Below are 27,566 nucleotides of genomic sequence, written 5' to 3'. Positions count from 1 at the left end.
CCAAGAGTTCAATAAGAGAGTAAAATAAACAAAAAATATTGTTTCAAATTGGAAAGTTATAACAGAGAAAAATATATATGTAACCATAATTGAACTTTTAATATGTTGGATAATGGGCTTAGTGAATACAAGTGTGAAGTCCTGTGTCCTATGTGAAGAAAAACCTTATAAAATATCAGTATTCTGCACTGGCAAAAGAATGAGTTGAATAACATCTGTTAATTCCCTGCCCTTTTGAAACATGACCATAGCCTTTAATGGCCTTTAGAGCCAGAACAAGGCGGTCATGGGCACATCACACATAACCAGGTGATATCACATAGAAAACACTTCTGAACATATCAGAAAATAACATTCTGCATTATGGGTTTGGAAATGTAAATCTGTCAAAATATTGCATAATACAATAATTTTTAATGAAACTTAACCAGGTAAAAAAAAAAACATGATGAAGGCATACTGATAGAGAATGTATAAATTGTGTTCATTCTTCCAAAAATCTTTATAATAAAACCTGTTTTTATTATAAAGAGTTGTTAAAGTCTATTACAGATCATGACTGTTTCAGATGATTTAACAATAACTAATAACGATTATTTGGATTAATCATTGCAGCCTCACTGTGCATGCAGTCCAGTAAGGCTCTGGATGGAGATCCATACCATTATTTAAAACGAATGATAAATGGATGTACAGTATGTATTAGCACATAGCACATTTGCACATTTCTCAGGTGAGACCATCACTGTAAGAGTCTTGTGCCCGTGTTAATCGTGCTGTGTGTGCTCTGTGAGCTCTGCTTGTTAGCAGCACATGAATGAGTGTGTGCACAGCCAATCTAGTGTTCCCAGATTTCCCACCATTGGCCCCGCCCTTTATGGGATTACAAATTCTCTGCTCAAACCAGTGGCTCTTAATGGGCTTGACCAGGTCAGTGTCTGTTAATCCAGCACTGCCTTGCTCTGCTCTTGAAAATGTTGGTTCGCAGACATGGCATGTATCTGGACGCACAACTTAACTCAGACACATGTATTTGCTAAATAACAGAATGCACACTTAACTATGACTCTGTAGTTCATCTCATTTGAATCGAATTGGGATCCAATCATTTTAGACCGATGCATCTTGGGTATTGGCAATCTTTATATATTTATACAAATCATAGTAAAACATATTCATGTGTTTTTACAAAGAAAATAAATCTTTTTGTAAATCATTATCAGTTAATAGGAAGGTGTATTATTTGAGCATGGAGTGGTTGTCTTGCAGACACTAGTTACTATCACCAAATTAAAGACATTCTGTTGTGCCTATAATAAGATTACTAAACTAATACCATTAATCACAATGCTAGACATCTTCTCAGAATAAACTGTACAGGATGCACTCTGATGATCATTGTTTTGGCGTGCATGTCAGACGTGCAGGTATGCGCTCAAGGCGCTTTCACACCTTTCACATCACACACAAAATGTACCACATATTTTTCCAGGTGACAAGGGCCACATTTTAATTAAAAGTTTTTGAGGTGAGAACACTTACACAATTGTACCATGCCATGCATTTCAGAAAAAACAACAAAAATATGAAAAGCTGCCTTGATAACAGAGTCTTAACTTAACTATTACTATTATTCAATACTATTTAAAAGGACTCTAAAAGAAGGCATCTATGATCACTTCTGAAGGCAAATGGTCATAACTCATGATATATTGTGATTCATATAAAGGGACCACAACAGCAGTGGAAAGTGCAGCCGCACAGAGCATGTGCAGTCAAACTCCAGCTATGATTGGTCAACTGGCTGAGAGCAAGTGACTCAGTGAACAAAACACTGTGATGGGAGCTATTAATAAAAAGTGCAAAGAGTGCTAAACTAAAGAACATCTACCAGGATGCACCATAACCAACAACATGCCTCAGAGCTGTTGACGTGTTTTAAGTAAATGTTTTTATTTTAGAATCTAAAGATTATGGAGATGAGGCATGGGACCTCTTAGGTGGATGGGTGCTAGAAAAAATACCAACAGGGGCCTATTAAATTCATCTCCCAGCTAAGCATCATTGTATGTGGGCTTAAAACACGCCATGCCCACCCGCACACTCTGTATTATGGAGGATTATATAATGCGTTCACGATGGTACGTGCCGGCTAAAGTCTGCAACATGGTGTCTGTGGCAGAAGGAGAGCTGACAGGAAATTTAGACAAAACATCGAGTTTATCTTCCTGCAATCCAGAGGCAGAAGTATTTACAAAAACAAAACAAAAAAACATTGCGAATTCAATCATTACTTGAGGGTTTTTATACATTATACTGTTCTGTTTAAACTTGTGGGCTGAATCTTCAGTTTACTGTAAACTGCACTTAAGTGCACACATAAATTATTCAATATAACCCACAATAAAAGTACTTTGAGAAAGTGCTGCGATTACAAAAAATTATACAAAATATATTTAGCATTTTATGCAAGACTTTGCTGATACTAAAATAAACATTATTTTGTGACAAATGATAGCTTACTCAAAAAGCAGTTTAATAGGTCTAAGTGAAAAGAGATAAATCCACTATACATTTTATTTGAATATGCTCCTGTACTATGCAAGAATTAATAACTTGCTCCATTATAGAACTGTTATCACACAAAAATACTATGTTATTAGGAAACCTATGAGCAACAAATTAAAATGTTTGAACATTACGATAAAAAGTTGTAAACAAATGGTCGCGTAGATGGGAAGAGAGGACTTTCGCCAAAACCAAGCCTGTACCATCGGCCTATAAGCACTTATACCTATTGGCGTTTGTGTCTCTGGTCAGTACATTGTTGGTCAGCAGGCTGCATGGGTCGTCAGTAGATGGTGAAGCGCATAGCGCAGGGTCGAGGGAGGGGGGCCCATATTTATCCGCTCACAGAAGGAGAGGGCCCCGCAGCGTCACGTGGTCCGCCCTCGCCTGCTATAAACACCGCGTGCGCCTCCTGGTAAAGCAGGCGAAACGTCACGCCGCACAGCTCAACAGACACACGCACATCCTTCGGTTTTACTTGAATAGATCAAACGCGAGGACTTCATTACACTGTGCTCAATGCACGGATATGCGTAAAAAGAACAAATCCCACGGAGAAGCCAAGATAACCAAGTTTTTTTCTTCAGAAAAGATAGATTTTCCTAATGTGGAAAACATCGCAGCGATCGAGGTCGGGAGGAAAACAGCTTAGCTAGGTACAGTAGGAACTACCATTCGCCCACTGTCGCCAGCTCGTTGTACCGTCGTGTGCGTTAAAACACTTGAGGTAAAGATTGTAGAAGCTTTACGAAGTAAACATGGACCGGGGAGGCTGTCAGATGAACGGTGGCGGCGGAGGGGACAGTATTGGGCCCGACCGGCACGGAATGATCACGCTGGAAGACCTAGAGTCATTCACCGAGGATCAGCTGTCAGACTCCGGCAACGGGAGTCTGGAAGAAGGCGAAACCATGGAGGAAGAAGAGGACCAGGACCGTCTGCTGCACTACTGGCAAGACGTGGCCCGAGGACACCAAGTGGACGTTCCTGAAGGTACCCACTGCCCAGATTGCACACTTTCAATGTGAAAGATCAAAGTGTTTCTGTACCTAAATATCCTAAAAAGTTGTGCGAAAGTATTTATTCCTACTAAAGTCCCTGCAGGCATGTCGCCATGCACTGTGACCTAGTTTGAACACAGAAAACCAGTTTGAGCCAGGCGCTCGCGTTAGGCCGCAGACCCTCCACAGTTCAGCTTCGGGGATCACGCTTCATCTGCACAGACAGAGACATAAAACTACTGCCCAGAGTAGCCCAGCGCGTTTTGGTCATTGAATCCCTGACTTTCTGTCTAGTTAATGATTATAACTATATACAGAAAGTTGCATTTTGAGCCAGAACGACTTAATTAAGTGATATTTTTATATATCAATAACATTTATATTATTCATATTAATAATATGAATATATACAAAATATAATGCATCATATATATTACTATCATATAAAACCAGAAAGTAATGGCCTCCAAGATATGTGTTTTGTGTGTAAATTAATTAAAGTCACAGTACCCAGCATGTGTTGCCTCCTCTGAGTCTAATGTTGCACAACACAGGTCTCAAGACAACAATCTGAGACAATCTGACCAAAACAAAGTCTGTTCGTAATGAGTCCACTGTGAGCACTGGCTCCATTTACAATCACTATCTGACTACTGCTCATTTGTAGTAAGTTAATATTCTAACTTAATAGTTTATTATCTGTGTATCCAATGTAAAATTTCTAGTTGTAGTTTCAGTTGGTAGTGACTTGGATTAGTTGTATTGTGCACATGTGTGATCTATTTGCAGTGTGGAATGTGAATGGGTCACACGAGGCTCCTTCCTTTTTAAAAAATATGAACGTGTGTCTCTGATTTGTCATGACATGGCCAGCCCTTAGAGGAAAATTACCCCATAAGTTATAAAGGCCACATAGTCCAGTCCCTTCATATTTTAGTTGGTATGAGCTGTCAAGCTTTCTCAGTCTTTTTCACGTAAACTGAGTGCAACATTTAAATTGCATTAAATTTACCAGACATTGCTCCACACGAGAATGCTTAGACTTTTCAACCACATTTTAAACCACAATGGCAAACTGGTTTTATTTAGTTTCCAGGGGGGGTTACCAATCTTTGCAACAGAGCTGGAGGTGCCTTTTTATGTTTACAGGATGTTTACAGGACAGTCTGACTTGAGGAAATTGTGTTTGAAAACATTTTTTTTCCACCGGATGGGTAATGTCTAGCTAAGAGAAGTATGGGCCAGAAGCATGTTTCCAAATTACACTGTTGTGGTGTTTACAGTTTATCTACGAATTTCATAAAAAATATTTGTATTTATCAACTAACTAATCAAAAACTAGAGTGAAATTAAAGACTTGCTGGAGCTTTTTGCCTTTGTAAGGTTTAGAAGGTGAACCTAACCTCATATTGTTTTTGTAATACACCAAGCCAGCACTGCAAATGTACTGATTGCACATATTTGACACATTTTGAAGATATGCTTTTGTGTCAGACAGATTATTCCTATTGCTATTACAGCGCAGTGGTTATGATTTCCTTGTTTTGAATGCAGAGACAAACACGCATACACAAACCATAAAACACTACGTGAATCCCTGAGGTTTACCAATGAACAATATAAGGCATTTTGTCGTTTTCATTTTTTCCTATGTGACATTCATTTAAATACTATTGCCATCTACGTAAGTGCATGCAGTTCTACACAGGGCCTTGGATAGCTCAGTCACTTCTAATAACTATTACTCTGTGGGACATCCTGGCACTGAACAGACCCATCTGGCACCACAACTCAGCCCCTCACTGCCAGCAGATTAATGTGAGCAGATAGCATGTGCATGAAATCACTCAGGACATAAAGGCGGTCTTAAACTGTATGTGTTTCTTGGAATTAAAGTTCAGTGGCAACGTGAACATTGTTTTGTGTTGTTTGTTTGTGGACAGATATGGCCGAGCCCATTCAGCAGCTGACTTCCAACAACGACGGTCGCAGCAGCAGGGAGCATGTGCCATTTACTCTCCTCACCCGCAAAGAGAAGGTACGCACTCCCATCTGCTCTTTCACAACTGGACACGTTCTGCATTGTGCTTATCTTCAGTGATAATGGAAAGCTATGAAAGCACTTGATGGTGTATCTCAAGCCAATTTCAAAATATTTTTATAATGTGTAAGGAATTTCATTTTTTCAGTCAGCACAGAGCAAAAGAGGAGAAATAAAAGTCCATCAGGTCATAAAGTCTGGTGAAACTTCTTCACATAAATAAAAAAGGTGTAAGCATGTTATATTTAAATGGACATCTCTAGGACTTGTGGGTATGTGGATCAAAGAGAGATGATTTCACAACACAAAAATCACTTTCATCCTCATGGGCCCATATATAGAACAAGGGTTAATTGGTTTACCTTGATTTAATTGGTTCATTACATCCTGATTGGGACTGTAGTTAAACTAAGAACACTATGACACCCTATTCTTAGAACAGTGAGTAGTTTTAAATAGAAAACATATGGTTGGCCAGCATAACCTAAAAAGAGCATAGATTTCGAGAAGCCCTACAGCTGACCTGGAAAGTGCTGTTTTTTCCATATCTGGTACAAGATTTCCACACTTCATACAGCCAAGCCTACCCATAATCCACATTGGATGTTGAAACCGTTCTAAGAATGTGTCAATAATGCACCAATAACACTTAAAATAAAATAGTCATAAATAGTAATAGACACACAGTGACAGAAGACTGTTTAATAAGCTCAAAATCCAACAATGGAACAGTCCGTTTACTTTCTTTCTTTTTTTTTTAAGTGTGGGGAGGTGTTGTATGAGAAGCGGCATTATGAAAAGGGCCACTGGGCTTGTATTACAATGCGAGAGGACACTTATGAACAGAGCATCTGCTATGGATTTATGAGGATCATGAGATACATCTGCGAGCAGAACTCATTGGGTAAGCCAATCATATGCATGATCTTATCTTGGAGAAGTAGTATCTTATGGAAGGTTGTTGTTTTTTTTACAGGTAACTATCTGGGCATGTCCCTGCCTATTGTGACAGTGGTTCGCACAGATGAGAGCCGCTCAGTCTTCTCTCATGAAGTTACTGTGGCCTACTACCTTCCTGCAGTGCACCAGGCCCAGCCTCCTCAACCCTATGACAGTGACATCTCCATCGAGATCTGGCCTGCTACTATTGTATATACACGGTCAGTAGATAATAACATGCCAGTTACATGTCATCATTACAAACTTTCTTGTTTCAATTACCCTAATTTACAGACTACTGAGTACACCTGAATATAAGCCACATCAACAAAATTTGAAGAGAAAAAAACCTTTGTACATATATAGACTGCACTTGTCTATAAGCCACAGGTGTCCAAGTTGTAACTTGAGATATTTACATAGAAAGATGGTACACAAAAAATGTTTTTATATTTTTAATTAAGTACCGGTACATGCTTTTTCCGAACAGTGCCTGTAACACGGCAGTAAAACGACAGTAAAATGGCCAGCCTGTAGCCTGAGAAGGGTGTGTGCATGAAACGCAAATTAACTGGTCAACACAATCAAACTAGCATCTTCCTCGACGCATCATCTCTTCCACCTGTCTGTCTCACTCTTGCACCCCCCTGGAGGCCTTCTATCTATAGAGGGATTATCAGACTACGTAACTTCACACTCCACTGTGCACGTGTCCTGCAGAAAGAGCCGCTGTCCTGTCTGGTATCATGTCAGACTCTTGTAGGATTTCAGCAGATTTCAGGCTCTCTTGAGGGCTAGGCTAGTTGTATCAATCAGGTATGAGCAGATGTCCGGCTACTGAAGTTTGAGACATTATTCTCGTCATTTATGCACACACCTGCATTTAACACATATTAAGACGTATCCCACTCACTAATGTTAATTTAGCACCATAACTAATTTTATCACACGGTGATAAACTGTTTTAGTGCGCTGACAACATTGCTAGCTAGTGTTGTGTCTTCATGTTAACCACACAGGCAGCAGCACTTTTTGCACTCAGGCTGCGTGCGCATCCACTGTGTTGATAAACAAATAATATGTCTATAAATTAGCCACATCATTGTTTAAGCCGCAAGGTTCAAAGTGTGTGAAAAAAGTAGAGGCTTATAGTCCGAAAATTACAGTAAATGTAAATTCAGAAAAATGCAACTTATTCATTTAACAACTATTTCAATGCCTTTCTTGCACATATTTCCAGGCCTTTTACTGGTCCAACTAATGAAGTGACCATCATGAATCAGATTAACACCCTGGCAGAGCTGCTCGACTCTCCCAACATGTGTGTTAATGATTCATTCATCGTAGCTGGCTACACAAACCCAGCCCACAGCCACCGGCAGAACGAGATCTGGTTTTTGGAGCGACGCTGAGGACCATCCTTTATCTGACCTGTCAGAAGAATTAGACTGCCTCTGTCGGCACTTTTCTTTGGGAGACCACCAAAATGACTGACAACAACCTGGGCATTACATGGGGCATATTGGAAGAGAACCGTTGTTCTAACCTCAGTGAGTTCTTGTCCACTTTTGAACTGATCCTTCACTCCAAGTCACTGCCATGCCCTGGTTGGCCTGAGAAGAAGTACAGGGCATCTGAGGATCTGTGGGGTGCCTGAGTGCATTACTGTTTATCGGACGCACACATGCCCTGAGACTTTGTAATGTGCCACAACATAAGCACTTTGTGAGGCCAGGTCTGCCTGTTCTGGACGTTTTGTTTCAAGTACCAGGATATTCATGTTATGCTAAACACTGCTATAGGATGTGTAGTTAGTGCAATAGATGTCAGACAAAACAATGCACTTGAGTAGTATAACCTCAAATCTCACTGCTACCTGAAATAACTCTGGTTGCACCATGAATAAGCTTAAAGTTCAGGACACTAGGAAAGCCACACATCATGTGTAGAGTTGAATGTACAGGGTAAATACAGATCTCTTACAAACCAAACCTGTTACTATTACCATACTACTGCTGGATGACAATCATGTCTTACTCATCATGTTTTCTCTCAGACGAGTTCAATGCATTCCATATGTCATAGACATATTACCTTTGTACCTCTCTCCTCATGTCTGTTCCACAATTGTAAGTCTGTTTGCCCTCACTACTGTACTGCAAATGCCACTGCTGCTGATGAAACTAGAAAAGACAAGTGCACAGAGAATATCTACTGTGATAAATGATGTTTATGTTTAAATAGACTATACAGTTTATAGCTATTAGATTTTTTATTTTGTATCAGAATCTAAGGTGTGAGTTGTATGTTCATTTTTTTTTCTTTTGCAAATGAACCAATGCAACACTGCAGTGTTACACCAGCTATATTCACTGAATTATATTCTTTTCTACAGAAAGTCATGGGTTATTTGCTTTGGCACCACAAAATATGCAAGCTGTATTAACTGGACATGAAGTAGCCAAATCAACACTGTGAGGATCAGGGAGCAAGCCTCTTAAAATGTCTGTTTTTAAAAAAGGTATATTATATTGAAGACTATTGTTGAAAGTAACTATTTTCTGTCAGAAAGTACAAAGGAGGAATTGTGTAGTGCTGGTGTCTGTGTCCTTTCAACAGTTAAAAGTAGTGGTTTTATAGTGAGCGATTCGCATCCAAAGAGTTTGTCAGCATTGAGTGACTTGTACAGAGTTTAATATAAACAATAAGCCATGAAGGATTTGAATATTTTAGTTCCCTTTAACAGGATGAAACAAACCAATTATGATTTTCTTCTCTGCTTATTTGAGTGTTTTGCAAAAGTGTGCTGTACTGTGAATATGCAAGTGCAACAGCAGCGGCTACTGTGGTTATCTGGTTTCAATAAATTGTGCTTTTCTTCTATCCTGTCATACTGCAATGTTGGCTGGTTTTACAGTAAGACAGCTGTATTAGGACTACATCAGTTCTAACATGTCCCAAAACTGAATACACCACCACACACGAAAGGTAAACAAATAGGCGAAACTTCAGCGAAACAAGTCAAATCAGGTCGAGCCAAAACACACAACACTACCCTGGACATGTTCCAAAGAAACTATAACTGATAAAACCATTTGGGAACTGTGTCACTGAAGTGTTATAATATGAAAAATCTCATGTGTACATACCTTCATATTCATATGTAAAGAGGAGGCTATATATAAACCCCTTAACAACAGACCCTGAAAAATTCAAATGTGAATTTTACATCTGATTATAATTTTCTAATTCTAAATAGAAATATTTGTGGTCTCGGTAATATTACTCCATGTCTTTAACTAGATTAAGACATCATCGACATGTGTACTACTATAGTCAAGACTGTAACATACCTGTAAGTATCGTGTTTGATAAGCAGAGAGGGTCTCTCCTAGTGGGACCACCATTTTCTCCACACTTCGCTGATGAGAATGGGCCTGGATGTCAGGGCTCTCCTCTGAGCGAAGCTCAATATGAGATATGAGCAAGTTGGAGATGACAGACTGCACAGACTGGCAAGAAAAAGAACAAAATAATAAATTATTTTTAAAGTCAGAGTTCTCCAAAGCTATGATTTTTCATAGCAAAGCAGGAACTGTTGTGCCCTCAAATTGATGTGCAAAACAGGAAAAAGTAATGTGACTAAAACCAATGAATATGCAACAAATATTGTAATTTTCTTTTTAAGAGCCACGTATTCTATATGTTCTAAAATGCTAAAAATCAGAGGAAAACGAAGTGTGTCATTTCATTCTACAAACAAAAACAGTAATCAGTAAATGATTGACTGGTACACTGACCTTTGTGTCTCCGCCTGGAGTGGCACTCAGAGCCAAAATCCGGAAATGTTTAGTCTGACTGCCAAGCTGCCGAATTACCTGAGAAACATATCAAGTGAGAAGAGAGCTGAAAAAAATACTTTTGTATTTCTTATTTATAAAGGTGAGGCAGCAGTAGATATCTCAAAAGTGGCACAACACTGCCACCTAAAGGTTGCTCTAAAACAAGAGTGAATTACTAGTACCGGTATATCTACATGAAAATACACCGTACACAGGTTTAGTGAAGTTTGTAGCTCGCGGTAACATGACCATTATTACGGAATGATTAAATAATTATAATAATAATAATAATTATCATCATCATCAGGCCTTATCTTCTTCTTTTTTCTGTTTTTATAACAGCTCTATATAGCATGAACATTGAATTAAAACAAAAACAGGGGCATAATATGGAATGAAAGTGATTTTGTGTTGCCCACCAATCTCATTAACAATCTTGTTCAAAAGGTAAACTTGGTGAATCAGAAGCAGTGTACCTGACAGTAGGCATGGTTTCCCAGAGCTTTGTGGGCCTCGTCTATTACAACACACTTGACGTGCTGAGCTGGACATGTGTCTCTGGACAGGTCGTTCACCATGACCTGAGGAGTGAGGAAGAACACTCGTTTGGCTCTCCACACCTCCTGCCTCTGCTTTGCTGCTGTGCTGCCTGTGGAGTTATTATACTGTTATTAACAGAAAAGAAAAAGTAAGTCATATGGTTAAGTCCTTCTGAGATGCATTACCTGTCAGCTCTGCCATGTGGGCCTGTGGTATTCCCATGACTTTATAACATGCTTCAATCTGTTGTGCCACCAGAGGTTTGGTGGGAGCCATGAAAACAATCTTTCCTGATGGATACCAACGGTAGAAGTTGTACATGACTACAGAAGCAATAAAGGTCTTTCCTAACCCGGTTGGGAGGCAAACCAGTGTGTTCTGAAAGAGGGCAGCCTCTGACATCTTCAGCTGGTACTCCCTGATGGGGTAGTTTGTAGGGTAAATCCATACTTTGGCTGATGAGCTGTCAAAGCCGGGGAAGTCAGGATAACTCTCTCCACAAGGGGAAGTGAGAGGCAGTGCACTAGACTCTGGTCCTATGGGATTGTCATCTGTTCTAAAGTGCGGATTATTAAATTGCAACGTCTTTTCTGCTTCGTGCACAGCTACCACTATCAGATCATCGTCGTCATCTTCCTCAAAGCCAAAAGCAGCAGGAGATTCGCCCGCACTCACTGGTCCTTCTGTGCTGTAGGAGGATCCGTGCCCTATTTCACCAAAAAGTGAACATCTTGGAGCAGGTCTTGGAGCGGTGGCCTGGGAGATGTTGCTGCTGCTTGGAGTCGTCTTGCGCCGGGCTGCGGCTTTTTTACCATCCTTTTTAGGCGGAACCACTTTGTTTTTAGACACGACAGTGCCCCAAGCTTGAAACAGAGTCCTCTGGTTTGCAACATTACTCATCTTCAGAAAGTATTATTGAAAACTTATTACGAAAAACGTCCATGTGATAAATGGCTCCATTTCAAACAAAACACACATGAAAGGCATTTCCGCTGGCGTCTTTTCTAAATAAAAGTAATTATTACTTAACCTGTTAAGTAAGTGTGGTTCTGAGTACGCATTATATCAACATGGGACAGAATGGATGTTCTGTGGTCTGTTTACTCGACTTTATAGTGTCATCCTTTTAAAATCAGAAGATATGCACACAAATTGATCATTTTGAGTTTTAGTTTTTGAGTTTGAACCGGAACAATATCAAAAGTTTGAGTTCAGCTCCCGCTCTCTGTGAGCCCGAGGATCTACGCTAGCGCTGTCATTTCTCCATAGAGATGGACAGGGGGAACCTGGAGAGGACAATCACACATTTTCAGGTAATTTTCTCTATTTAGTTGTTTGTCAAAATGAATAATGACTTACCGCGTGACCACTTGAAAATATATTCCCAGTAACTGCCATTTTGTAAAGTGATTTTCCTCCTTTTGAAGCCCATAAATTGTCACGGCGTCCACTGTCCAGTTTCCTCCGTAGACCGTGTATATAGTTTCCTTATACAGTCTATGTATTTACTTTTTACTTTTTTAATTTTTACTCTCCCACAGGCGCGTGCACGAGGATACCTGCTGAGGGCCGAGGTGCACCGTGCACGAGAGGATTATGAAGAGATTGTAAAGGAAATTGATGGAGATTTACACTGTTTGAAATGGATCAAGAGAGCTCTGTATTTCCCCTACTTTACAGACACTGTAAGAATCACTCATTTGATTTACTTTTTATTATGAAAAAGTTTGTTTTCCTTGTCCTATAAAAGTAAAATTGAGACCCTGCACAGTCATCTTGCCAAATTAAAATTTAAGGGTAATCTAGACTACATTACTAACAAATAATGCCCCAAAAAACCGCCTGTATTCAGTAAGGTAAGGTAGAAGTTGGAAGTTGATATACTAGGGATGCAACTATACTCATTATAATGAATAATTCATTAAGCCAGTGCAATACTTTACATTTGCAGTGCATTAATTTTGCCATACTTTGACAGATACTACATAAGAAAACATCTTTATAAAGGCCTGACTGCTGTATCTGAATACTGAATAGATTTTAATAAAGTAAAATGTTATATACAATATATAGAGGAAACTTGTTTATGTTTCTCTGAGACCCATGTATTGAGATCTGTGTCAAATCATGAGAAAACTGTATTCTTACATGCCTTAAAATACACTGGTTTTGTTTATCTTAATTAGATGTTGTATCAAGTCATGAAACAATACAAACTTCATTCTGTGTGCAGTTTCTCTAACATGTTTTCTCTGCCTATTCACAGCCCAGCGCTATTTCCCCATACAACTTTGAAAACATTAAATCAGAGACCATTAATCAAAGGAAATGTTCGAGTCCAGTAGAATGTAGTTCAAACAGAGATGTAGAAGATGGCGCTGGTCATTCAGAGAAGATGGAAGCAGAAAGAGACATTTCCCAAATCATCACCTCTGCTCCTGAACCCAGAGACGGCTTTTCCACCAGTGCTCAGAACGCAAACACGCAAACAGGAGGAGAACATCCCGTGAGAAAGAAGGATGAAGGTGGGATGGAGAGTGCCTGTGACTCTACCACTGTCTGGAGCAGTGTAGATACTGACTCGGGCTCCAGTCGCTCAGTCAAACCAGGTAAGTGCAACCTTGTGCTTGAGACAAGTAGAGGTGAGCCAACATTAAATTTTTCACATTTATATACTAAGTTGTTGTGTTGAAGGTAGCTGAAATAAAACAAAATGTATACATACTAGGGGTGTAATAATAACCAAAATATTGTGATATCGTATCATCGAAAGTCTCAAAACAATATCGTGGACTATCACAATATATCGAATCACAAGGTCCTTCGCTTAAATGCATGGCTTTATAGTTGCAACTGCTTATGAACATCGGAAACTACATATCCCATGATTCATTTTAGTGCAGACAACATGAAAATATATGTTTTTTTACTTGAATTTTTAGGATTATGATGGAAATAGTTCACACCAAAATCTTGTCAAGGTGTTTTAAAAGCAAAAAAGTGTCCCATCTACAATTATATTAGCCTCTTCAAAATATCACAATAAATAACCCTAACCCATACCGTGAAATTTGAAGTAGTATTGGTGAAAAGAGCAAAGTTCAGATAAAAAAGATAAAACTTAAATATATTGAATTAATTCATTGTAACCCACTTGAAATAAGCTTTAGACTAATGCTCAAAACTTTTATCTGGGAAAAGGAAAGATCAAGATTTTCAGAGTTTGCACTGGGAGGATATTCTTATTATCAGAAGGACTATCCAGGTTTAAAAAAAAAAAGTAAAACTCTAATGAAAGCAGAGGATTGGCTATGTTCAATTTAAAAGTCTTGGTGAGGTCTCAGTAATCCAGGCAAGCTGTGGTTGTATTAGATTTTATGGCTGTGTTTAAGAACAATACATTTGAATTGTTTTACTAAATCATAAAACAGTAGTTAGGTAGATAATATAATGTCCTCTGCAAAGAACAGAATATCCTGATTCCATTAAGTAGCTATAAATCCTAAGTAACCTACCTACTAGACATGTAATTCTTTGTATTAGTTAACAGTTAATATTTCAGTATTCTCTATGTAGTGTTAATGCTGCTGGAAATAGAAAAATCACATAATTTGGGCTGAATTAGAAAAAAAATCATGTAGGAAAAAATAAACTTAAAAAATAATTGGTTTCTATTTTGTCATTGCCGTATTAACATAATTTTATCAGCACATTTTATTGTACAGATCAGATTGTGTTTAAAATGTTTGCACTAATTCTTACTTTACAACTTTAATTAGATTTTATTGGTTAAAGCCGCTATTCAGATGCCGCATGATTAATGTGATGCTTAATTCACCTTTACAAAGAGGAGTCACAAAGAAAGAAATAAGCATTTTATTGCATTCCTTGTGAAGCTACACAAATGATCCTTGGTGTGTAGTGTGTGGAGTGGACTTAACAAGCTCTCATGTCGAGAAGTGGCCTTATCAATCAGACTGGTTTTACTGTGTGCAGGTCTGCGCCAGTATTGCTTGGCCCGAGATGTTCCACGGACCCCAGAAGCCCTCCGTATCCATAGAAACACACTGTCCATGGAGCTCCTGTGGCTGCAGCAGGCCATCGACAGCAGGAAGAAGGTGAGGAGGAGAAATAGTGCTTCCTGTCCATAGCTTATTTGTGTCAAAATGTGTTATTCAGGTTAAGGGTCAGCGTTAGTAAGTACGCGATCCTTTTGCATAGAACAGAAGCTAGTATAAATATCCTCTTTCCTACAAATTGAGACAGATGAAAGTTACTTTTTTCATTAGTTTTAGGGCTGCACAATGTATAGCAAAAATATTGATATCACAGTATTGGCTATAGAGATGTTTTTTGCGATTAAAAACAATGCCATTACCATCAAATTGAAAATGACTTCTGGATTGAAGCTGAAACATTGATCTAAAAAACAGTGTCCAGATGACCACCATTGAAACTGTCTCTGTACTGAACCACTCCTGGACAGCTGATATTGTAGTAACACCAAGGTTCTCCAGCTAACAGATATGTAGTATGAACATGTTTAAATAAGGCTGATTTTTATGAATATTTTAAATGTTCGATATCAACATTCATTAGTCTTGTTTTAGCAGTTGTAACTTAAGGCATGTGCATTTTTAATATAACTATTTTTTAAAAGGTACATTCATTCATATTGCAGTAAAATCATTATTGCAATCCCAATTTTCTGTTCAAAGATAAAATAATAATCGCTTTCAGTATTGATTTAATCGACAGTCAGAGGACAGACTTTAATTATTGCCTTTAAAAATAGTCAAATTTGTTCCTCCAAAGCCTGAACTTGGTATCGCTGAAGACGTCTCCTTTAAAAAAAAAAAAAAAAAAAAAAAAAACAAGCTGATACATGAATGAATCTTGCTAAACATTGCTAAGCTCTATATATAATACTGAGGAGCTGAATGACCAGTCCACAAACACGAGTATTAGAATGTCCAATTGACAGCACCTTTTACGCTTAATGACTACCTCCCTTTAATTGCTTCTGTTTCTGATTCTTCCCCCAGTACCTGTCATTGAAGAATAAGCTGAGCGTTTCCTGACAGTAGCAGACCTAATGGAGTCTCCATATTCAAAACCTTTATTTATTCATATTCTGGAACAAAGCAATTAATGTATTTTACATGAGAATAAAGAAATGTATTTTTATAAGCACTCTCTCCTTAGTTGATTTGTTGCACTTAATGTAAATAGCCACTTTAGTTGGGCGATTACATGGACTGTACACTTAAGCGAGCCTGTGCGGTGACTTTCTGAAGCTCAAATTTCACTAATGAAAGAAACACCAGGCGAATAGTCTTACAAAAAACTCCATAGATAGTCCTGTTAATTAGCTGTTGTCATTCATCACTATTTATTCTACAAAGTATGCAAATGTAAAATTATTATTTTGTTATATTTTGGTTGGCTGTTTACATAATAACCAAATATATTCTTATATTTTTTCCTGCATAATTATCTACACAACCAAATATCTTAAGACAAAACATACAACAGGTCAGGTGGTTATCTTATTGATTCAGCTTAGCAACACACCGCTGCCCCTGCCTTTCCCGTGTCCGTGGCGGCTTTTGTTGTGGTTGCCGCCGATGGGTTGGCCCACAAAGCCAGTCATTGCTGTCCCCGCTGCCATGGCAACCAGGAAATACTCTGAGCCGTCAGCCGAGTGTGCACAGGAGCAGAACGTGGCGATTGGGAGTCCAGACGGATCAACACAACAGAACAACAGAAGAGACCTCTTTTCAGTTCAAGGATACTTTATTCCCACTCACCTGTAAGTCTTGGATCCAGTGTTATTCAGAGTGTGTGTGTGTGACAGAGAGAAAGAGAATTTTGAGCAAAAATGTGGTAATATTTAAATGTATACATTTTGAATAATAATTATTCTGTTGATTAGTATTTTCCTACTTTTTACATTTACTTTTTTACAATTTATTTATGTTTTTGTATTGTTTTCTTCTTTTCGTTGAAACATTTGTATGTTTTGTGTTTGTGTCTTTTTTGTTTTATTAATTTAACTACTATTAGGGTTGTCAAAAATATCAAACATGAGATTCTAACTGACACTTAAACTACTATCGAAACTAAATACTTATTTATATTGATACTAGGAATGTAACAACAATCGCAATATCATGATATCGTATCATCAAAGTTCTCACAATAATATCGTGGACCATCACAGTATATCGTATTACAAGTCTCTTTGCTTAAAGTAAGAGTTTTGGTGCAGCTATAGCTAAAAAAGACAGAGAGAACTACATAGACCAAGATCCTTTGCTCCATTTCAGTGCTGACTACAAGAAGAAATAACAGTTCTAAGCACTTTTAAGTCTTAGTTCTTTGGATTAAGTCTTGTCAAGAAATTTTAGGAGGAAAAAGTAGCATATTAACAGTTTTATTAACCTCCACAAAATATCGCAATAAATATTGTAGCGTGGGATGTATATCGTGAAAATATCAACACCGAGAGATTTGGATATTGTTACATTCCTAATCATGAGCCTCCTCACCATATCGTGAGCTTTCCCTTGATATCGCAATAAATATCGTACTGTGAGGTTCATACCATGACAATATTGTATTGTGAAACTTGGATATCATTACACCCCTAATTGATATTAAAAAGGTCACATCAATTAGACAGAAATGTGATATTTTAGTATCATGACAACACTACTTCCATTTCATGTTATCAATATATTTACAGTGTTTTACTCAACACTTGTTTCACCTTCTTGTAAACAGCTCCTTTGTGTGATGGCTGCCGGGACCGCCACCTCTCTCCTACCTCCAGTGAAGAGCGTGGTGGTCTACAAGAATGGAGACCCCTTCTATTGTGGCCGCAGGTTTGTGGTGAACCAGAGACAGGTGTCCACTATGGAGGCTTTCCTGACTGAGGTGACGCAGAGCATAGGGGCTCCTCTGGCTGTGAGGAACCTGTACACCCCCAGACAGGGCCACCGCGTCACAGAGCTGCAAGAACTACGCACGGGAGCGCAGTATGTGGCAGCAGGCTTCGAAAAGTTCAAGAAGCTAGAGTGAGTACAAGGAAATATATCTGATACCCTTGGACTGTACTGTATTATGAACCACAAAGCCATAAAATTTTTATGTGTTATTTTTTTCTCAATTATAAAACTCCACAGTTTACTTACAAGTTTTGGTTAAATTCCTAGATTTGACAGATTATACTCTTTCTCCTTGCATCGTTTGAATTTCTTTATTTATTATTGCTTTATTTTAATTCATGTTTGTATTTTTTTTGTTTGTTTGTTTGTTTTGTTTTGTTTTTTGTGGCCCTTTTTCAGTTATGTTAATGCTGGTATGAAGAAACAGCCAGCCACCCGTGAAGAGACCCAGGTAAGCATTTATTAATCCGAATCCAGAGTAATGAATGTCCAACTCACACCATTCAAATATTATTGTCATAGTGCTGTTGCATGTAAAACATTAAAGGATATTTCTGTGAACAACAAGCAACAAAACAAAAGACAAGTCAAGGGACATTGTTCGAAAATTGAAACTAGTTTATTGTTAGATGGTGCATGGTTAAACACTTTATATTTCAGTTTCACCTCATCATTTTACAGTAGGTGGTGTCTGAATATTGAGTTACTGCAGGTAACAGGTGCTTTTCTTGTTTTTTCTGTCTCCCTCTGCTGAGCTCAAGCCTTTTGTACAAAAGAGTAAAGAGATCTGGGAGACTGCCATTTGTAAAACCCATCTGCTACCATGTGTGTTTTCAGACTTTACATGCTTGTGTTGTGGTTACTGGGGAGCTATGCCAGTGTCTCCCTACATTGACTCTACAATACAAATGTTATAACAGGGAATACACTTGCATTAACGCCACAGATGCCATCATTCAAACTAAAATATTTGCATTCTATATTGGTATAATTTAACAAGATTAGTGCGCCTTGTATCAACGGATCTAGCCGCGTTATGTCAAGACTTTGATGATGTGAGTTTGCATTACAATGAGCCCTCAAATCAGACGCGCAGGTTGGATGTGTCTTCAGAAACGCCTCAAAGTGACATCCGTTTCCATGGCGTCAGCACTCAAGTGAACATAAGTGGAATGGTTTGACCCTGATTATACCTTATGCATAACCGAGTTTTCATAATATGTGTACAAGTGGGCTGCACACATATTCACTGGGTTGTATCCACCTTTATAATTTCTTATAATATTACACAGAATATATGGATGGGGTAACTCTTATTTTGTCTGTTAATTTTCTCATGGTTTAACGACAATATTTTATTCTAGAGTTTGCCTACTCCTGAAACACTCTAAGTCATTCTCATTACTTACAATTAAATGAGGGATTAAATATTCTGGGACCTTTAAATCTCTGCCCTTTAAAACTAATTAACATTAATGCTTTTTTCAGACTAAAGTCATTCAAAGGCCAAATGTCTCAGCCAAATGGAGGAAGTTCATTCCAATACCCTGCATTATACAGTAAGTTTACGCATACACTTACATTAAGCCCTAATTAGTGATATTATAAGTTATATATATTATATTATAGCTAGTTTTTGTTGTTTACTCTACTTGGCTTATTACATTTGAGCTTTAGCTGTGGTGGAAGTTAGTTAATTTTACATGGTGTTTTTCAATTAAGGTGTACTGTGTAACCTGCTTGTCTCCATAGAGATGTCATTGCTGTGCCTGAAAATTTCCGTAATATGGCATTAAACTATTTATTTTGGATTTAACCAATTACAAATTCTTGGTAACACTTTATTTTAGGGTACACTTATTAACGTCCAACTACCTGCTAATTAGCGTAGTTGTAGATGGTTAATTTGTCATTAATTAATATTTATTCAGCCCTTATTAATGTCTAATTCCCCATAAAATTATTCTGCTATTAGATAGACATTTACAAACACTTTCCTATTAATACACTCCTTATTACAGCATATTAATATGATACTAGACCATTTTTGTCCATGAATTGTTTTGTACAACTACCTATTCACGTATGAGCTATTAATATGTGTGTCACAATACATGAATTAAATGTGAAGAAGAGACCACTTTAGAATCTGGACCATATTTCATTTTAATTTGTGTCAAACTAATAAATTATTAAAACAAGCAAAACATCATGAATGGGGAACATATTCAGAGCTTAATGACTTAATTTACAGCTAGTTGGATTCTATTAACACAAGAGTAAGCAACATTTATGAAGTGCAAATAAGTAAAAACTACATTTCTTGTGCTACTACTCGCTTATTACCAAAAGCTTATTAGAATCGTAATTCATGAACAAAAATGGCTTAGTATTGTGCTAATATGCAGTAATAATGAGTATATAATTGTAATAGGAAAGTGTTTGTAAATGTTTAACTAATAGCAGAATAAACTTATAGGGAAATAGACATTAATTAGGGCTGAATAAATACTAAGTAATGACAAATAACCATCTACAACTTTGCTAATTAGCAGGTAGTTAGATGTTCATAAGTGTACCCTAAAATAAAGTGTTACCAAATTTTTTTCTTGCTAGAAATGCTTTAAAAAACATACACTCTTACTGTGAGCAGGGTCACTTCTCCATAGATCTGACCTGTCAAGCGGTGACACCTGCTTTGAGATTGATGCTGAATGTCATACTGAAACATTCCAGGCAAAGCAATAACATGACAAGTAAAAAGTTACATAGTGCACCTTAATATCATAACAGAATATCATCGTCATGTTTTTTAGTGTTTTCCGTAATGGAGATCTCCTGTGTCCACCGTTCCGCTTCATCATCCCTCGTAACATGCAGCAGGACTTGGAGCAGATTCTGAGTTTAGTCACAGACAAAGTTAGTCTACGGACCGGCGCTGTACGCAGGCAAGTGGGACAGAAGTAAAAATGTACAAAATACACCACTAAAATGGTAGAACATTGGACAGGAAGTGATTTATTGCTTCTTCCCCTTGTGATTCTTCAGGTTGTGCTCTCTTGAAGGAGTGCCCGTGTACTCTGCCTCTGAACTGGAGTCGGGCCACTCATACGTCGCTGTGGGAACGGAGAGGTTCAAGAAACTTCCATATGAGGAGCTGCTGGTCTCAAAGGCTGCGGAGAGGTATTGTTATGCAAGCTCATATATGTGTAGTGCAGTGTTTACAGCTGAAGGCCTAATGGCCGTCAAGACACAGGAGACGATTTATGATCACATCCAATGCCCTCTGAGCCCTGATCTTTTGTCCTCTTGTTTTTGGAGGCATTACCCCGGGAAGAGGAGGATGCTCCGGAGGAATGAGGTACTTTGTCAAATTTATTTTATTTTTAGATTCCAATTTGGCCACCTGTTTGAATGAAATGTGATTGAACTAGGGGTGGGAAGTAAGTAATTCTAAATACTTGTTTTGCGTCACTCTTATTGTTGTTGTTGACTACTTTTTTTAAAGTATATTTTTAAAAAATTTTACTAGTTACTGAGCACAACACATGCCCCGATCATCCTAATCCAAAGCTGTCTCACCTGTCTCTGCTCCTTTTTATACCTCTTTTTTTTTCTTCTATTAATAATCCAAGTAAAGTAATCTGTAAATGGAAACTGAAATGGGATGGTTTTAAATAAATTCTACTTCTTCCCACTCCTTTTTGGACATGTAAACTTACAGCTATGTGGTTTTCTATGTCTGTCTGTCTGTCTCTTTTTTTTTTTTTTTTTTTGACTGCACTTGCAATGTTACTATTTGTGACATCACTTCTGTTTTATAGTTTTCATGTTTAAAATTAATAAATTAAATCATAAATTCATATCTACAAACATGCAAAACAGCACAAGCTCAGTGAATACAGTCTGTAGGTTAAAACAATAATGCGTTCTTTATACTTTTACTCTACAAATTTGGCAGTATTTGCAGCAGGTAACTGTACTTTTACTTGAGTACAAAATATCAGAACTCTTACTACCTTTGCATTTCAGTCATGTTTGAAATTAGATTAATTTAAAACACATTGAATAAATGTAAGATTTCATTCAGGTCTTCTACTTTATTGATCATAATAACATGTAACTTAATTGGTTTTGCTACATTTTCACTGAGGAGGGACTTAAACAGACAGAGTGAGTGTTGCTTAAAGCCCAGCACGTTAGATACAATAAAATAACATGTTTTTTTTTTTGTTTTTGTTTTGTTATTTGATTTGATAGAACAGAAAGGAAGTAAATGGGACAGAAGACCAGTACAGCGACTCAGCTCTGCTTCACTCACCAGAGGTAGGAGGAATATCGTGACGATTCGTTTTTCAAGACATCAGCTGCTCATCTCTGTGTGATTGTTTGTTTCCAGTCTGACGGCCGAAGAGTGAAGTCGACTGGAGATGAAGCAACGCCCCCGCAGGCCTCACAGCAAAGATACAGAGGAGTGAACCCAGAAGACCCATCCGTGTTCTTCTCCAGACCCGTGAAGGTGCGCAAGAACAGAGGATATCCACTCACCAATGGAGCAGGTCAGAAATGGAGAACTATGTAAAATCTGATACAACGTAATAAAGTGTTGATTGAGATTGTCTTGTGTCGTAGCTCGGCACAGTGTGTTTAAAAGAGCGGGGCGGAGGAGGAGAGAGGAGGTGCGAGGAGCAGAGGAAGTGGCAGAGGATGAGAATACAGCCACTGAACTTCCCGTAGACCAGGTCAGAAAATTTTGATGAAAAAGAGATATTGTGTAAAAAAAACAAAAAAAAAACAACAATGTAATGAAATACAGCTAGATATTTGAAAATAAGTTAGATAAGATATACTTTATTAATGCCTCATTGCTGCTGAGGCAAGGATTGTAAAAAGAATCTCCATAATTATAGATTTAAAGGGACAGTCCAGAATTTTGAACATAGGATCTCATTTCAGTGTTGGAGACGTGTGGAGACACTTTTTTAAATATTCCATCCAGTCCTTGTATTTGCAGAGGTCGCTGGTGCTAGGATAGTGCATGTCAATGGCCATAGTTATCCTCCCACTAAAAACAGTCTTACCTACTCCACAAAGCACCCGAAGCAAATCTATTATTACACCAGACTGTCGATGTGAATGTCTGTGTCGATAGAATAATTTTAGGAGGATTTATGTCTGAGCAGCAGCAGCGAGTTGTACTTCCTGATAGAAAGCTTGGCAGTGGCGGATTGATATCAACTAGCACCTCACATGTGGCGATTCATGCGATGCAAGGTTAGTTTTATTTCAAACATTATCGACACAGACAGTCACATTGACAGTCTGGCATAATAATAGTTTTGCTTCGGGTGTTTTGTGGAGTGGGTAAGACTGTTTTTAGTGGCAGGATAACTATGGCCATTGACATGCACTAGCCTAGCACCAGTGACCTTTGCAAAAACAAGGACTGGATGGAATAATTTAAAAAGTGTCTCCACACGTATCCAACACTCTGGCTCACTAGGAAATGAGGTCTTATGTCCAAAATGTCGAACTGTCCCTTTAAAGTCGATAATAGTTTTTGTGACCACCTTAACTAAAGCGTTTAATTTCAGAGAGTGGCAGAAACGGTTGAGGATGAGGAGCTAATTGCCACAGAGCCTTTGGACAGAAATCAGGTATTAATACATTGAATATGCTATGTTTAATAAAGTTAATATAAGACACTTCTAAAATCAATATTTGTTTATAGGGAGTGTCGTCTAGAACAGACAATAACCAGAAGATGTTTGAAGATGCTGAGAACAAAATGAACAACAGCACAGATTCAACAGAACATGAAGACACACAGGTACACATGAACGCTTCTGCTTTGAAATATCAGGTCAAACATCACGATGTAACTTTCACTTCTTTTTAAAGGATCAAAAAGAGACTCTTCCAATGTCAAGACCTTCCTCTCAAGAAAGACTAACAAAATCTCCCAGAGTAGAGGTGTGTCCAACTCCATATTATACAGATAATATGTTGACATTTTTAAATAATCTTTAAATAATCTTTTCAATAGAATGCAAAGGAAGAAGAACAAAAGCAGCAGCCTCAAGACATTGTAACAAATGGAGTCGTCGTTTCATCGTAGTATCCAGCATTGGACAAGGGCACGGGGAGTCTGCTTACTGATACTTTGCAGCTAATGTCATCAACATTATCTGGGGGGTGTGACGCTAACTGAAAGCACTACTCTGTCTGAAGCTGTTACTCAAGTTAGACTTCAATCTGAGCTTTGTTTTAACACAGAAAGATCTGATCTGTTTGGAACCACAACAGGGTTTTCAGTTCAGTCTCATCTTTTTTGTTGAAAATCAAACATTTAAACAGGACCAAGAACACTCACTATTAATAAACTTATTGTAAATTTTAGTATTTTTCTTGAGTTTTCAGACAATCTTAAAACATTTTGTCCGTTTGCTAATGTGTGCATTTTGTCACCATGGAAACTGCTGAACTTTCTGCCAATAGAAATGCATTATAGGACACCCCAAGCCTGACGTCACTGCAAAGTATCAGTTTGTGCGTTTAAATGAATCACACTATTGTATTGTGACTGAGATAAATTATTCAAAACATTGTAATTGACACTCACCATCACACCATCTAACATTTGGCTGTTTTCAGATAACACTCGAGACATCTGTTGTGCCATGTGCGTTCATTTAATTCAACATTTTCATTTCATTTCAAAGTATAAAATATATACAATATCTTATCTTACATGTACAATAATAAACATTTGCAATATTACAAAAATAAATAAAAGCTTTGTTATATTAATTCATCGTTGATCAAGTAGAAAGACCCAGTAGTATGTAAAGACTAATAGCTCGACAACATCTTTGCTGTCAACACCAATTAGCTTGTTCCACCCCAAACACCCCACACCAATTATTAGGCCACATGCTAAAATGTTTTTGTCCTATTTATGTGACTTGTTCAGCTGCTGCCCCACGGACAGAGCAAAGATGAGTTTTACAAGTTAACAGCCTCCATTTTCATTGTGTCATAAATCTACTTAAAGTCCTAACTGAACCTTAAATGAACCCTCTTTGTCAAGAATTCCAGATAGAGGCTCTGAAGCGGAGGAGACACTGTTTGAATTTCAATGGCATCTCAAATCGTTCAGACCCTTTGTCGTGCTTAGTGCAGATAAATGCTGTATTAAACGGTCTGCACGTAGCCAATAGGGAAGATTCACCATAGTTAGTGCGAAACTTAGGTCTTGTTCTGTTTCGATGGGTCCATTGAACTCATGACACACAGAGTAATACCGGCCATGGTTAGGAACATGCCTGCAACAGCATCTGAAGAAAGAACACATCAAATTGTTAGAGTAAAGGATATTTCAGGCACATGTAGCATTTTAGCATTAATATTCAAGTGGTTCGTATGTCGTAGAAGTTTAATAATAGCATTTTGGTCTCTTACATTTTCCTCCAAATTCTTCTCCCAGTGCCTTTCCAGTTATCAAAGTGCAAAGAAATGTCAACGAGTTAGTCACAGGAACGGCGACAGATAATTCTGAATCAGGAGAAAAAGACACACAAACATATTTTAATTTTCAAGGCCAAGGGGCATTCTGCTTGTCGGTTTTCTCAGCTATTTAGTCAAAAAATATATAGGCCACTGTGATAATGCTATTCCATTAGTTCCAAAAGTAAAACAGTATTCATGTTTTCAAAGTAATTTTGTTGGAACATGGGACATATAATTTTGATTTTGGTCATTTATAGAGCAATAGGTTACATAATAAATAATAATAATTGAACATTTCAGCATTTGTGGATCATGTTTGGATATTTCTTTCAAAAGTAAATAACTCTACGTGAGATTTATTCCGCTGCCCTCCATATGAAACATTTAAAAAAGTAGAAACAAACTACGCTGACAAGACACTCACCCGTTGTGGACAATGTGTAATAGTATACCAAAGACCCACTCTGGTTCAGGAGAAACGGCACAATGTACTGTGAAAAGAGAGGGGTGATTTAAATTATGTAGACACTTTTTCAGCACACACTTTAGACTAAGCACCTCTTCCTCCCAATGAAGAAATAATGTGTCACTTAAGCTTACACTGAGGTTGAGCAGGAGAAACTTGAGCTCGGCCAGGAGCTGGGCCACTCTGCTGGACCGGAGCCACGGTCTCTATGCCCTGAGTACCTCTCTTCAGGAGTGGGTTGGTGCAACCCCACAGCACAGACACCAGCACCAGGGACAGCAGCTCCCCTGACACATGGAGGAGAGGGGAGACTTTTGTTGAAAATGTGTAAACAAAACATCACAGAAAATTGGATAATGCTATTTTGGAGAGTTGCACAAAATCATAACTAAACTGAAACGAGATGTGTTTTGGCTTAGGGTGACCAGATTTTTAAAATAAAAAACTGGGACATCTCTGGTTTGGGTTGGTAATAATAAAATTGTGAAATGAGTGCATAATTAAGGAAAATTGCCATGCACTCAGCACTAATGTAAGTCAGTATAGTCAGATTTTCTTTGTGTTTTGGTCATTTTTAAGCAGATTTTCTGCATTTTACAATATATATATGCCAATAGTGTTTATAGTGACGATATATGCCTCTCTTTGCTGTTGATAGGGATCAGATTGGTTAAAAATAGGGACACCTGGGACATTTCTTGTATAAAACTGGGACAAATCACTTTTTTTGGATAAATATGCTGGGACAGGGGACACAGGACTCAAAACTGGGACTGTCCTGGGTAAATAGGGACGTCTGTTCACCCTCATTTGGTTGCAGTTGTTTAATAGATCGTCCTCAAGCAAATAACAAAATATCCTGTATTTTATTTTAGAAATTCTTACCTGTAGTTTAGATTTAGATATTTACAAACATTTTCTGTAATGCATGGGGTTCTTTGATTAGGTTACCTATTCATATTTCACTCTTCTAAAATGTTAATGCAAGTTGTTTGTTGTTTACAATGTGCACTCTGAACAGAATCCTACTTTTTAAACCTACAGGCTAATGCATATCTAAATTAAACTGCAATACTTGCCAGAAAAACAATCGCAATTATATTTTTTTCCGAAATCATGTAGCCCTACTATTTCATTTTATCCATAATTTTAAAGTTGGTGCTGTCAACTTCCTTAGCATAACATTAGCATGCTACCCTGGCTACAAAGCTAAATTCGTATTCTAAACACGTAATTTCAATAATTTAGTAGACACGGTGATATAAAATCGTGCAGGTGTCTAAAAAGAGGTTTAAAAGAATGAATCGACTGAATGAAACTCACCTACAGACACCATGTTGTAAACAAACTGTAGCAGGTCCCTTAAAGTCGCATTCAAGAAAACGCAGTTGTTGCAAAACGAGACGAGCTCAATAAATTACACAAATAGCTTAAGTATTGATTTCTTTTTGTGTCTTTAAAGGTTGTCTTAGTAACTGAAAATACATAACACTGATTACAAGACAGTGTATTTAATTTGGAAGAAGGAATTCGTATACGAAAAGGCTTGTTGTGTTGCTCTTGAATGCAGCTCTTTGAAAAATCTTCTTGTCGGAACCAAGTGTGGCCAGCAGAGGGCGTAATCAGGCCAATTCAAGACTACTTTGAATTATCGATTATAAACAACTAACCAATCCCATGTATTAAACATTTGAAGAAGACATGATTAAG

At 37.8% G+C, this 27,566-nt stretch overlaps 5 protein-coding genes across 7 annotated transcripts in view; 3 read left to right on the top strand and 2 right to left on the bottom strand.

The window, feature by feature from the left end:
- fancm (FA complementation group M) overlaps positions 1-11,918 on the bottom strand; it is a 33,730-nt gene extending 21,812 nt beyond the window's left edge. For 2 of the 3 annotated variants that reach the window (XM_055161055.1, XM_055161057.1), the window contains exons 1-4: positions 11,117-11,918; positions 10,868-11,040; positions 10,350-10,427; positions 9,903-10,061 (exon numbers count right to left, since the gene is read on the bottom strand). In XM_055161055.1, the coding sequence (XP_055017030.1) occupies positions 9,903-10,061; positions 10,350-10,427; positions 10,868-11,040; positions 11,117-11,831 (1,125 nt within the window). In that variant the 5' untranslated portion in view covers positions 11,832-11,918. Of the gene's footprint in view, positions 1-2,794; positions 3,074-9,902; positions 10,062-10,349; positions 10,428-10,867; positions 11,041-11,116 lie in introns of those variants that run through there. The other variant, XM_055161056.1, reaches the window with a different exon arrangement.
- On the top strand, positions 2,975-9,440 carry soul3 (heme-binding protein soul3). The gene is made up of 5 exons (XM_020919427.2): positions 2,975-3,561; positions 5,513-5,607; positions 6,373-6,514; positions 6,587-6,770; positions 7,790-9,440. Exons 1-5 carry the CDS (start codon positions 3,327-3,329, stop codon positions 7,959-7,961), a joined length of 828 nt encoding a protein of 275 aa, XP_020775086.1. The 5' UTR covers positions 2,975-3,326; the 3' UTR covers positions 7,962-9,440.
- A 108-nt stretch (positions 11,919-12,026) lies between the features above and the next one.
- iqcc (IQ motif containing C) lies at positions 12,027-16,121 on the top strand. Its single transcript, XM_055161091.1, has 5 exons — positions 12,027-12,244; positions 12,473-12,616; positions 13,198-13,540; positions 14,928-15,049; positions 15,977-16,121. The coding sequence occupies exons 1-5, from the start codon at positions 12,203-12,205 to the stop codon at positions 16,010-16,012; spliced, it is 687 nt and encodes a 228-aa protein (XP_055017066.1). The 5' UTR covers positions 12,027-12,202; the 3' UTR covers positions 16,013-16,121.
- Positions 16,122-16,673: 552 nt separating this feature from the next.
- Positions 16,674-24,565, top strand: dcdc2b (doublecortin domain containing 2B). Its single transcript, XM_055158081.1, has 14 exons — positions 16,674-16,743; positions 17,718-18,010; positions 18,281-18,332; positions 19,370-19,440; positions 20,698-20,829; positions 20,930-21,064; positions 21,203-21,242; positions 22,142-22,207; positions 22,281-22,440; positions 22,514-22,623; positions 23,476-23,538; positions 23,613-23,711; positions 23,783-23,854; positions 23,928-24,565. The coding sequence occupies exons 2-14, from the start codon at positions 17,730-17,732 to the stop codon at positions 23,997-23,999; spliced, it is 1,353 nt and encodes a 450-aa protein (XP_055014056.1). The 5' UTR covers positions 16,674-16,743; positions 17,718-17,729; the 3' UTR covers positions 24,000-24,565.
- On the bottom strand, positions 24,555-27,351 carry tmem234 (transmembrane protein 234). The gene is given in 6 exon segments (XM_020919540.2): positions 24,555-25,218; positions 25,343-25,435; positions 25,815-25,881; positions 25,991-26,050; positions 26,052-26,143; positions 27,180-27,351. Coding segments are annotated over 6 exon segments (414 nt in total). The 5' UTR covers positions 27,193-27,351; the 3' UTR covers positions 24,555-25,129.
- Positions 27,352-27,566: the final 215 nt, after the last annotated feature.

The sequence above is a fragment of the Boleophthalmus pectinirostris genome, unplaced genomic scaffold (assembly GCF_026225935.1).
Source record: "Boleophthalmus pectinirostris isolate CB_2022bp ecotype Guang Dong unplaced genomic scaffold, ASM2622593v1 HiC_scaffold_10, whole genome shotgun sequence".
In the NCBI taxonomy this organism is placed as follows: Eukaryota; Metazoa; Chordata; class Actinopteri; order Gobiiformes; family Gobiidae; genus Boleophthalmus; species Boleophthalmus pectinirostris.
Note: the sequence above shows the minus strand (reverse complement) of the source record. Positions and strands in the feature narration are given on the sequence as shown.

Bases quoted from the DNA above. Each gene is read 5' to 3' on its own strand.
- soul3 (XM_020919427.2), top strand. From the start codon at position 3,327: ATGGACCGGGGAGGCTGTCAGATGAACGGTGGCGGCGGAGGGGACAGT. The intron at 3,562-5,512 runs GTACCCACTGCC...GTTTGTGGACAG, and splicing joins CCAAGTGGACGTTCCTGAAG to ATATGGCCGAGCCCATTCAG. The intron at 5,608-6,372 runs GTACGCACTCCC...TTTTTTTTTAAG, and splicing joins TCCTCACCCGCAAAGAGAAG to TGTGGGGAGGTGTTGTATGA.
- iqcc (XM_055161091.1), top strand. From the start codon at position 12,203: ATGGACAGGGGGAACCTGGAGAGGACAATCACACATTTTCAG. The intron at 12,617-13,197 runs GTAAGAATCACT...GCCTATTCACAG, and splicing joins TCCCCTACTTTACAGACACT to CCCAGCGCTATTTCCCCATA. The intron at 15,050-15,976 runs GTGAGGAGGAGA...TTCTTCCCCCAG, and splicing joins CCATCGACAGCAGGAAGAAG to TACCTGTCATTGAAGAATAA.
- dcdc2b (XM_055158081.1), top strand. From the start codon at position 17,730: ATGGCTGCCGGGACCGCCACCTCTCTCCTACCTCCAGTGAAGAGCGTG. The intron at 21,065-21,202 runs GTATTGTTATGC...TTGTTTTTGGAG, and splicing joins GTCTCAAAGGCTGCGGAGAG to GCATTACCCCGGGAAGAGGA. The intron at 23,855-23,927 runs GTGTGTCCAACT...TCTTTTCAATAG, and splicing joins CAAAATCTCCCAGAGTAGAG to AATGCAAAGGAAGAAGAACA.